General features: G+C 37.0%; 1 protein-coding gene across 1 annotated transcript; it reads left to right on the top strand.

Moving 5' to 3' along the window:
- Positions 1-5,322: 5,322 nt before the first annotated feature.
- Positions 5,323-7,516, top strand: LOC147632181 (multicopper oxidase LPR2-like). The gene is made up of 2 exons (XM_086808820.1): positions 5,323-5,452; positions 5,912-7,516. Exon 2 carries the CDS (start codon positions 6,208-6,210, stop codon positions 7,465-7,467), a length of 1,260 nt encoding a protein of 419 aa, XP_086664946.1. The 5' UTR covers positions 5,323-5,452; positions 5,912-6,207; the 3' UTR covers positions 7,468-7,516.
- Positions 7,517-12,766: the final 5,250 nt, after the last annotated feature.

The raw sequence follows: 12,766 nt of genomic DNA, 5'->3' as shown, positions 1-12,766 counted from the left end.
CATGGACTCTACAATTTCAAGGATGTGTGGAGCAACACACTGCTTGCATGTTTTGAAATGTTCACTTCGACTCCCAACCTTCCTACCATCCGACTTGAAATAAAAATTACAAGGGGGATCGCTGGACATGAGTTGGATTTCCTGCCTCACAAAACTAAGGGGCCAATGACTTTCTACATCAACGCTATAAGGGTCATGACCCTCCCAAAGAATATTCACATCAATGAGTGTTGAATGCGTGCCATGTCACATGTCTTGGTCCAAGCTGAGCCACTCCCCTCGTAGAAGTCACCACCTCCTATACTTGAAAAGCGAATGCACAAAGTTTGTCTTGCAAATGAAGTACCTGTCATAAAAAACAAACAACAAACATAAAAACAATAATCAGCAATCAACAACAAACATAAAAACATAAAAACAACAACAACAATCAACGATCGGTGTCTTGCAATAAAGTCCTTATGAATAAAAACTATAAACAATCAACAGCAGTGTAATCTTACCTAAAGGTAACATCTGACAACACAGTGATTCTGCACTCTTCAATGATATCATCATTGGTGATTTCTCTTGAGATGCCATGACTCACCTAGTAACTGAGTCATCCAATCCTCAGATGGGCACTTTCATTGATACATAATCTTAGTTTTCTTTACTACTTCATAGGATCCAATCCTCAGATGGGCACTTTCATTGATACATAATCTTAGTTTTCTTTACTACTTCATAGGATCCAAAAACAAATGTGCAAACAAACTAACTGGAACAAACCAACTTAGATGCACATCTCTAGAGCATGTGGAGGGTTTTATGGGAGCTTGAACATCAGTTTTTATCTTTACCCTGCATGCTTCTCACATGTCTAAGCTAGGATTATACCATTCTTGGCTAAACAACGGTGTTAGTGGAATGTACTCCAAACTATGTCTCTCCATAACATATGTGGAATCATAAAAGTAAACATTCTGAGATGCCAATTCGCTTTTGCACTCTTGTTATCATAGATCAAGGCACCTATCTCTGCATGTAAAACATTTCGCTTTCCACTTAAGTACTCTACATTTTGCCATTCATGCAGAGTTGGGGATATAAAGCTGCAAGCAACAAACATGCTTGTATTAAAACTCTATTAATAACCATGGACTCAAAGCACAAGAACACAAAGCACAGAGATATAAACTTACTGTTAGGCTTATATCTCACATTGACGTTGTCATGATGCACTCGAATCTCTTTGTGCATATAAACATCTGAATGAAAGCCTTTGATATCGTACCATTGGTGCGTCTCTTGAACTCTATGATTCTACCTTTCCATTGTTTGTTGGGGTGTGTTATATCTTTGAGATTGACCTTGAAACTCCCACGAGTACTTGGTCTCATTAAAATCCAATTTAACTTACTGTATTGATTAGGGATCAAATTACCTTCATCTCTCCTATTGAATACCTCCACTCTGTGAATATTACTGATATTCCTCCTCCTTGAAGACATCTACAATAAAAAACAAGGCACCAAATTAACAAAGTTAGACTGATGATTAATAAATATCTATGTTAAGATTGTAAGTAACAAATAAACATTAAAAGAACAAGAAATAAACAATAACCTATTGCTTTGATTCACACAACTTTGTTGCTTACAACCTATGAAAATGAACATAAACACATCAAGACAAAACATAAACAAACCCTAAACCTATGATCATTAGTCACAATTATTTTATACCACTTAAAATCAAGATAGTTATCTGTGGTGTAGAGAAGATTAGCAACAAATAAAGATTAAAACAACACAAAATAAACAACAACTTACTGCTTTGATTTGCACAATCTTGTTGCTCACAACCTTGCTCCTGTGAAAATAAATAACAACACATCAAGACAAAATATAAACAAATCTATCTTACATCAAGACAAAACATAGACAATCCCTAAACATATGAATCTCATTACTCATAAGAATTTGATGCCACTTCAGATCACAATAGCTATTTGTGGTGCAAAGAAAAGAAAGTTCATTTGAGAAAACGTACATAACTCATAGAGGTTTTGTCCAAATGAGATGACATTTTATGAGGAGAGAGCTATGGTGGAGAACAATATACCTGTAAAATTTCGTGAAGAAAGAACTAGAGTTGTAGAAGATATGGCAAAATTGAATTTCGCTAAAAAAAAAAGGGGGAGAAATGAAAAAGGAGGAAAAGTAAAAAGGGGGATAAATGAAAAAGGAGGGAAAGTAAAAAGTTAAACATAAAAAAAGGGAGAAAAATGAAATTTGGTTTTCAAACTTCCATGTGCTGACCACAAGGTACATCTAACATGAAAGAGCAATTTATGACATGAAATCTGACATTTCTCTATTTTTTAAAGTTATGGGCTCTATTATTTTATTCTCCTAAGAGATTTGGACAAAGATATGACAAAAAGATCCATGTTACATGGATCTAGAATCCCAGCTCTCTCATTGGTCAGGCCAATCCTTTTTTATTCACTCCTTAAGGGGAAAAATGGAGAGTCCATATTTCTCCTAATGATTTTGTTTCTGGTCTATTGCTATTCACATTGTATTTACTTTTAGTTTGTTTGTTTTGCACCGCCTTGTTATATGCATTAGATGGCATGCACTAAGAATACTGTAATAAGAAACAATAAGGCTAAAGACCTTCAAGTTAGACAGAGGATGGCACAGGAATCAAGTTCAAGAAGGGGAAAGTCCACTGAGTTTGTGAAGGAGGGAAGAAAACAAAAGTTCAAGCAGTATATTTATGCAGTGAGCAAAATCAGAAGAGCTCAGAAGTGCACAAGAATCGGGTAGTGCCATAGCTTTCATTCCAACATGTCATCAAAGACATATGCGAGAAGTTTACACTTGGCATGAGGTGGCAAGAGTCTTCAACCTTGCTATGCTTAGAGGAGGTAGCTCAAGATTGGCTTGTTGAATGTTTTTCAAGATTCACTTTCATGTCAAATAAAAAAATGGAAAAAACAAGGTCAATGACAAGATCTAATATTCTTTGAAACTACTAATAATTCACGCATGTCTATGTAATGTATAATACATTCTTTACTTAAAATTACAAAAATGTGTTTTTTCTTCTACAAGAATTTAACCAACTTCATTGCAATCAAGGTATGAGTGAGTGTTGATGCAAGGTATGAGTGAGCACGTTGAGAGCGTGCAAGGGACGGTATTGAATACTAGTGATCGTCCGTGTTGATGCAAGGTATGAGTGAGCTGCACGTTGAGAGCGTGCAAGGGACGGTATTGAATACTATGAGCGAGCACGTTCGGTATATATAGACTTGGTAGCTCAATCAGCTCAGCATGTGCGTCTGTCTGCGACAGAGAGAGAGAGAGAGAGAGAGAGAGAGGGAGAGGGAGAGGGGAGTTTTTTGAGCTCGACAAGCTGTAGTATCAAGAAATGCGTCGTTCGGTCGGATGGCTCAAGCTCCTCGTATTAGAGCCAGCTTTAGTGTTCCTAGCGTTTTGCACGAGGTGGCGGCGTGGGCGAAGCTCGCTTGTTGGTAGATCAGGCTCCGCCTCCGCCCGATGTTGATGTTAGCCAGGCCCCCAGCCCTTACTTAGAGATGTTTGTTGATGCACTCCCTCTGCCACTCGCCATCGATGTCTCCAATGGCCAGCCGCGCCTACAAAATCACTCAGGTTCACACACACGACACCTGGACTTCTGCTACGCAACTAGTGCATTTTAGACATAGATTTTAGAAGAGAGAGAGAGAGAGAGTATATATATTTATATATACTATATGTATATAGAGAGAGAGTATATATGTACTGTATGTATAGATATATATATAGAGAGAGAAATATATATATATATATTAGGAGAGAGAAAGAGATACTATATATATAGAGAGAGATATTATATATATATATAGAGAGAGAGAGAGAGAAAGAGAGAGAGAGAGTGTATATATATATATATATATATATATATATATATATATATATATATATAGAGAGAGAGAGAGAGAGAGAGAGAGGGGGAGAATTTAGTGGCTTTAAGGATAAGAGTGTGTGTGCGAAGAGAAAGAGAAAGATCTATATTTTTGGGGTTTATAAGATATCATCAATGTTTTGTAATTTCTAAAAGGCCTTTAGAAAAGAGGAAATTGGAATAATTCGAGATTTCTACATATGTCAAATCACCCAAAAAAAAATTTCTATACTATCAATTAGCAAAGAGTGTGAAAATTATAGATTTATACTTATTCAAATAAAACATCCTAGGGGTTGGAAGAAATAATAATTATGCACAAAATATTCAAACTCGAAAAATTTCAACCTCCATTGTCATACTATAATGTCAAGCCATAAAAACGTTGTTTATTTCTCCTTTTAACAATCAAAAAACTTTAAAGATCATACTTTGTGATTGCAAAAGCGATGGAGCGAGTGTGTATTTCAGATAGGTGACTACGAGAGGGGGGGGAAGTTGGACTTGCTTCTCCTTTTCTCATCTACAACTTTACAAATGACATCAAAATTTTGTCTGAAGAACTTTTGTTGAATCTAGTTTTCTTTTTTTAAATGGCCCTTCCAAATAAATGTCTTAATGTTACGATGCATCACATTAATGTTTTTCTAGTGGAAAAAAAAAGAATAAGTGAAAATTTTGTGCTCTTTGCAAATTGTTACGTTTTTTGAGAAAGGTGTTTTGGTTGACCTCTATACATGAAGATACATAATGACCTCTATACATGAAGATACATAAAGTTATCTTCCTTTTTTTCAATTAATTTAAATGAATTGCAACATTCTCCGCCGTTTTCATCTTACTGCATTTCCTTGAAGAAAGCTTACATCCATGTCTCTCTCGCTCCATTATTTGTAAGTATGCATCAAAGTATTACTTTGCATGAACTAAATAATGCTGAAAAAGATGCTTCATTGAGGTAAGCCTAGGATTTTAGAAGGTAGACCTTGCATAAAATAGTCCAAGGAGTTGATTTTATCCCCTTTGCAAATATGTTTGACTTTAGTATAGATTCTTCCTCTTTAGATTTATGAATAAAGAGCACTTCAAAAATTAAGTAGCATAGTAGAAATATAATATGTTCGTATAAATTTGATATGTAGGATTTGAAAAGGGAAAACACTATTGCACAAGCTATCACACCTTACCTTAAAAGCTACATTTTTAGTTTCCATTGTCTATTTTGCTTACTAATTTCTTGTTTACATAGAGTTTTTTTTTTGGTTAAGTCTCAATTACTTATAACCATCCATGAACTTTTCCTTTTCTATGTGCATTATATTTTGAAGAAACATGGTTTTAGAGTTGATATATGTCAACAATGTTATGTCATGATTACTTTGATACAACATTTACTACAGAAGCTACATCGAGATTTACCTGATACAACTCTTTATGCATTTGGTTCAAGCCAAGAAAGGGCAGCATTTCATTTCCAGGGCCTACTTTGATGGTAAGGATAGCTAAATTGGTCTCATTTGTACTGTGATGTCTTAAAAATGATGGTGGTCTCATGTACCTAAATGCAATGCAGTTAGCATAAAATGTGTGTATGGATAGTGGAAGCTTCAAAGAGAGTGTAAAAGAATTCATTATGTGAGAATAGAGAATATTCTCCTCCTTCCCAATGGATAGTAAAGGGTAGTGTAAAAGAATACATATAGTGAGAATAGAGGATATTCTCATCCTTCCCAATGTATAGTATGGAAACCTCAAGATCAATCATGGGTATCTCTATTCTCCTTGTCAAATTTACTCATTCTTTCATAATGTGAGGTCATTGTCTAGGGGTATCAAGTAGCAAGGCTAGTAGTCTCTCTTTCTCTGTCTCACACACACACGTGTACACACCCACACACACACACACACCTTGCATGTGAAATCTTCAAAGGATGTGATGTGCTTTGTGTAGGCAAGGCGCTATGTTCCAACACACATTCGGTGGGAGAACCATATTCCAGATGAGCATCATATGTTTCCAAGGGGAAGTGACACTGTTCCATGGGCCAACCCAAGCAAGGGAGGGGTTCCCATCGTGGTACACATTCACGGGATGGAAGCACCAAGCATTTATGATGGCAACCCAGATGCTTGGTTCACACCGATGAATGAGACCGGTCCGGCCTTTGTCACACGAGACTATGTGTACCCAAACACCCAAACACCCAAACACCAGCAAACCTGTGGTACCATGATCACACTTTTGGAATGACAAGGCTAAATGTTTTAGCCGGATTGTCTGGCCTCTACTTTTTGACTTCCGATGAAGAGGACGCAGTGATCCCAACTCATGGATTTCCGCTTGTATTTAAAGATTGGCGTTTCTATGCTAATGGTTCCATTAATCTACCGGGGGCAGGCATTTCTCTTCCAGTTAATTGGTGCCCAGAATGGTATGACACATGGCTTGTGAATGGTAAGGTGTGGCCTTATGCGCCAGTATACCCAAGACCTTATAGGTTTCGATTGCTCAATGCTTGCAATGCCCGCTTTGTCGCCTTGCAGTTCAGCAATAACCTCACCATTACCCAAATTGGTACCGATGGTGGGCTGCTCTCAGAGCCACTTAATCTCACAACCCTTCTGATCTCTCCTGCAGAAAGAGCTGATGTTTTAGTAGACTTCTCAAAGCTTGCTTATGGAGAGGAGATTCTACTGAACAACTTGCCTGTAGAGCCTAACCGCAGATTTCCTGCTTACACAAGCCCCCAAACAAGTGTTATAATGAAGTTTGTGGTTGTCCAAGAAGGCGGCATTGAAGAGGGAATAATTCATGACCCAACCTTCATGCAAGATCTTCCATCTATTCTGCCTTCACTAACAGGTGGTGGCCTCATTCAAAACCAATTCCTTACGGACCTCACTCCTCCACCATTGGTGAGAACCATTACCATGGACCCTCACTATGATAGTGAGGGACATACTTATCAATATACTATGAATAACTTCACTTGGAATGACCCCTTGACTGAGATTCCTATAGTTGGTACCACAGAGATATGGGAGATCATCAACCTTAGCAATGCACCGCACCCATTTCATATCCACCTCATTCAATATCAAGTCATTAATCAACAAAGCATTCTAGTGGACGACTATAATCAAGGCACTTGCTCCATTAGGATACCTTATCCAAAGAATGGCACATGCTTCACTGAGCATCCACAGGACCCACAGATGTACCAACAAGGTTGGAAAGATAATGTGATTGTTTGGGATGGAACCATGCTACGGGTTCTTCTTCGTTTCACAACAAGAGAACGGAACCCCTTTTCTTTCGATCCAACGATTGGCCCTAACTATGTCTATCATTGCCATGTTGTTCAGCATGAGGACCACTCCATGATGAGACCATTTAGGCTCCACGAATACAAAGCAAACAAAGGAGTAGACCTTAGCCTTGTGGATCCATATTTCAAGCAATTAGTACTACAGGGAGATGATGATGGTACTATGTCAAATTTGTAGCTGAGTTTGGTGAATCCGTTGCATTAATAAGCTTCTTTTAAGGCTCTAATTTACCATCTTGTAGTTGATATTGATGCTCAAACAACTCTAGAAGATAATGTAGCCAATGTGGATGAAGAGTTATCTTTTGGCAAAGGTAAAAATTCTTAAGTGTTTTTGTTAGCCTAGCTTATATTTTTGTAAGTGATGATATAAAAAATTAGCTATTATTTGGTGTTGAAGAATTCACAAATTTGGGAAAAATTCACAAATTTGGCACTTTTCCCTTTGAAGACCAATTTCAAATTTTCGGAAAAAATTCAAGATTTTGGAATATTTTAAATCTTGTTTATACTTGAAAACTTGAGTACTAGAACTTTCAAATTTAAGAGACTATACAGCATAGGGATATGTATAATATTATGAGTTCAAGGGCCAAAAACTTCAAAAACTAAGAAACTAAACCTTGGCTCATTGTTTTCTCTCACGCTCAACTTTGGTAAGACTGCAAAGTTTTAAAAGTTTTACCTTGATATTCCTGTTGAAATATACAAGTGAATGGGTGTGTGCGGGAACAAGCCCTTAGCAAGAGGCTGTAAAAGAGAGTCTATAAATGAGTGGGTAACAGTGAAAAGGTGAGTGGAATCTACTTGGAGAGAATAAAGGGTAGCATGAGAAGTTCTAGGATGTGTGGAGATATTCTGGAAAAGTAAAGAGGTTGAGAGAATCAAGCAAAAGAGGTGGAGTGAATCAAGGAGAGATCAGTGGGATTAGATGCTTGGCATCTTGTGGATGTAAACTCTATAAATTAAGGCATCTTGTGGATGTAAACTCTATAAATTGAGGCATTGGCCTAATGAATATTTGCTGGTTTTTGAGTATCCATGCCTACATTAAGCTATCAGTTAATTACTCACTAATCTTATCTTAATCATCATTTAATCACTTTGCTAATGATGTTGATTCTTGCATTTGATCCACCATAGCTCATCACTTTGCTTGCATTTTAACATGGTATCAGAGCCTAGCTTAGGATCCATCCAATTTATGAGCTTATTATCTTGCTAATCACCTTATGAATTAGGATTAAGGGATAATCACTTTTTTAGTCTTTTTCAACAAGCTCTCTGTACCCCCATCTAGTGGAGGGGTTTGATCTCCCTCTAGGCTTAACATTAGGTAACAAGCTACTCATTCACATCTCCTCTTATCACATTCACATCTCATCTAATCACATCGCATCCATTTATATCCCATCACATTCATTTACATTCATTCAGATCGCATCCATTTACATCCCATCACATTCATTTATATTCATTCAGATCCACATCACATCTTATCACATCCACTTTTAGTACCGTTTTCTACTTTCGATATACTGATAGGACTTTTCTAAGTTTCTGCCAATTGCTTGGCCTAGTTAAAGGTACTTTTTCTCGATCCCATTGAATCTACGTAGTATCAAAGTGTTGTTGAAAGTTTAAAAAAGGAAAATAAACCCTATCAGAATTGAATAGTAAAAACTCAGAAAGAGCATTTAAGTATTGTATTCTCATTCCTTAAGCTTCATTAATGAGAATTAATTCTAAACTTCCATTTACTCATTGGATTCTCGATCCTCCTAGGGATTCCAGATTCTCTTTTCTAAATAAGAATTATCTAAGTTTTCTCGATGGATATTCTCATATTCTTTCTCAAATTTCTCAAGTAAAATATATTAAATATTTCTCTTTTCAAGTAAAAGATTCATGGGATTTACAAAAATCAATTGTACACATATTTTTCAATAAAATTAATAATGCTCAAAATTTTACTTTTGAATGATGCCAAAAATTCCTCTTTTACCATTTAATCACTTGAATCTCAAATATCATGGAAATTCCTCTTTTTGTATAAAAATAAATTTACCAAAAATTTCTCTTTTACCATAATCAATTAGTTATGCATAATTACAAAAAAAAATTTCTCATGAAATCATTCTTTTTGCATAGGATATCCAATCCTAGAGTATGGTAGGAAGTCCTCTTTTAGCATTATGCATAAAAATAAGATATGTATTATTTTTTGAAAATTTTGCCATAGCTTCGTACTGCTATTACTGATAATTCTCAAAAAAAAATAAAGAATAAAAGCTTGAAATGAAAATATGATAGTAGTTCCTCTTTTATGCTTAAAATCAAGCTATTAATTTAAATCATAATTTTAACCATAAAGTTAAACATAACTATGATTATCCCACTAGATTGAGCTAGTTTCAACATTCCTCTTTTCCCAATTTGTTAGCATAATCCATTTAAGTCAATATTAGGTAATTTGGGAAAAATCTCACATTTTGGGAATCAATTACTCCATATAGTTTTGGACATATCTTAAACATACTAACTCCAAATTTGTCAGAGATCATAGATTTAGATTCTACTCTTCAAGATCTTTCCGATGATATGTCACATGAGGGGGTTTTGACAAACTTTTGGACAAGTACACCATGCTCCCATTTTTCAAATGGGAATGGGATTTTTTCTAAATTATCTAATATGGTGTTATTTCTCATTTAGAATAAATTAGAGTAGTTTTTAACTACTCATAAATAATCTGAAAGAATTTACCAGTATTTTAATAGCACAAAATCATGAAAATATCATTTTCTTAATCTCTAGCTTATCAAGCCTATAGCGTTTAGCTTTGAATTAAGAGAGTATCATTGAAAAGCATCCTTTTTTAAGAGATTTAGTCATAAAGATGTCTATTCTTTTAGAGAGAGAGATTTACTTAAAGAAAGCATTACAAATAAGCATAAAGATTAACTTTCTCTTAATTAAATATTAAGACTTTAAGGGAAAGATTGATTTAAATTAAAACAATCATTTAGAAAGCTTCTCAAGCTTGACAGGGGTTGAGAAGAAGAAAGTTATTGAGAACATTGGGAAAAACCATAAAATTTGATTTTACCTCCAAGTTTGGCTTGATTCTCTAATTGCAGTGAAGCCCCCGACCAATCAATTGGTCCACCAGGAGAAGAAGAGCAACTCCAAGAGTTGTTGTAGAGAGAGAGAGAGCTCCAAGCTCCCAAGAGAGAGAAAAATTTAAAGGATAATAGAAAATATGATTATTTTAATATAATACTAGCATGGTATAGCTCCAATATTTTATTACAAATGATTGAGGGTCTATTTATAGGTGAGGGAGTATCGGAGCATGTTTGGGTACGATGGTATGGAGAAGACCTTGATTTTCCATGGCCTCTTAAGCACCAAGAGACTTGAAAAATCCGCACTGGGCGCTAATTACCAACCCAAACATGCTCCGAGCATGTTTGGGTTGGTCATTAGCGCCCAGTGTGGATTTTTCAAGTCTCTTGGTGCTTAAGAGGCCATGGAAAATCCGGGCCTTCCCCATACCATCATACCAAAACATGCTCTGATGGGGACCAAACTTTGCAAGCATGTGGGGGTGCCCCCCCCCCACATGCTTGCAAAGTTTGGTCCCCATCAGAGCATGTTTTGGTATGATGGTATGGGGAAGGCCTGGATTTTCCATGGCCTCTTAAGCACCAAGAGACTTGAAAAATCCACACTGGGCGCTAATGACCAACCCAAACATGCTCCGATCATGACCAAACTTTGCAAGCATGTGGGGGTGGATTCCCCCCACATGCTTGCAAAGTTTGGTCCCCATCGGAGCATGTTTAGGTACGATGGTATGGGGAAGACCCAGATTTTCCATGGCCTCTTAAGCACCAAGAGACTTGAAAAATTCACACTGGGTGCAAATTACTAACCCAAACATGCTTCGATCATGACCAAACTTTGCAAGCCCCCCCCACATGTGGGGGTGCCCCCCCCCCCCACATGCTTGCAAAGTTTGGTCCCCATCAGAGCATGTTTGGGTACAATGGTATGGGGAAGGCCCGGATTTTCCATGGCCTCAAAAGCACCAAGAGACTTGAAAAATCTGCAATGGGCACTAATTACTAATCCAAACATGCTCTGATCATGACCAAACTTTGCAAGCATGTGGGGGTGGGACCCCCCCACATGCTTGCAAAGTTTGGTCCCCATTGGAGCATGTTTGGGTACGATGGTATGGGGAAGGCCTGGATCTTCCATGGCCTCTTAAGCACCAAGAGACTTGAAAAATTTGCATTGGGCACTAATTACTAATCCAAACATGCTCTGATCTCATGACCAAACTTTGCAAGCATGTGTGGGTGGGTCCCCCCCACATGATTGCAAAGTTTGGTCCCCATTGGAGTATGTCTGGGTACGATGGTATGGGGAAGGCCTGGATTTTCATTAGGAATTTTTTGGACCCAAACCTCTAGGAAGGGGCGTGTCACAAAACTTGAACCCACAAATATCACATATAGAACCTATGTGGGTGAGAATTTTTAAACTTCTGCGAGAATTCCACGGAGTTGGAGACCCTGTATTCCACATAAAGGTCTTTAACCAAATCTGTTAGGCATTTGAAATTTTTGATGATGCTACCAAAGTCCATCTCAACCCACAAAAAAAGAGAGAACACCACAACCTGATCACTTTTAAACTAATTTATGTGCCATTCTCCACAACACACCTCCACAATCCACATGGGGTTATCAAGAATGGCATTGATACAATTATCCCCCTAACAAGGAGGCTAAAGAGTAAGAGTGGTCATAGTGCCATTCTCTCCGAATGTTCTAAAGCCATTATCTAGGATCATTAGTATTAACACCATATTAGATAATTTGGGAAAATTCCCATTCCCATTTGAAAAATGGGATCATGGTGAACTTGTCCAAAAGTTTTTCAGAACCCCCTCATGTGACATATCATTAGAAAGAAGAGTGGAATCTAAATTTTCCCAAATTATATAATATTAACTTTATTGCAAAAGAGCCATCCTTGGGGTTATTAGAATTACACAAGATTCCTTCCCAACCTACGACTACCATACTTACCATCCCCTCTCTATTTAGAATGACAATATAGCCATTATACATAACTATTAGAAAATGCAATATTCACATCATCTAAGGTGCACAAACTTGGAAATGCGCTAGGTGTTTGGTAAACAGGTTGGTGAAGGAATTACGGGTTGTCGTCCTCTCTCTGAAGCTAATTGTGCATTAGGTGACTCAGCTCTACAGTATTGTCATCACACCAAATTGATTACATCGGTGGAGATGAAGCACAATGGGGCATGAATTTCTCTACTAGATCATTATAAAAGTCACTTCTATATGCAGCTAAAGTTAGCATAGTGAACTAAGTGTACTAAAGCATCCACTGTGATAAGCAAAAGCTAACAACTGAGTGTTGTCTGAGTCTAACAC

Source organism: Cibotium barometz, chromosome 14 (genome assembly GCF_041138505.1).
Source record: "Cibotium barometz isolate CiBa-2024 chromosome 14, ASM4113850v1, whole genome shotgun sequence".
NCBI classification, from domain to species: Eukaryota; Viridiplantae; Streptophyta; class Polypodiopsida; order Cyatheales; family Cibotiaceae; genus Cibotium; species Cibotium barometz.
This window is presented reverse-complemented; position numbering and strand designations above follow the sequence as displayed.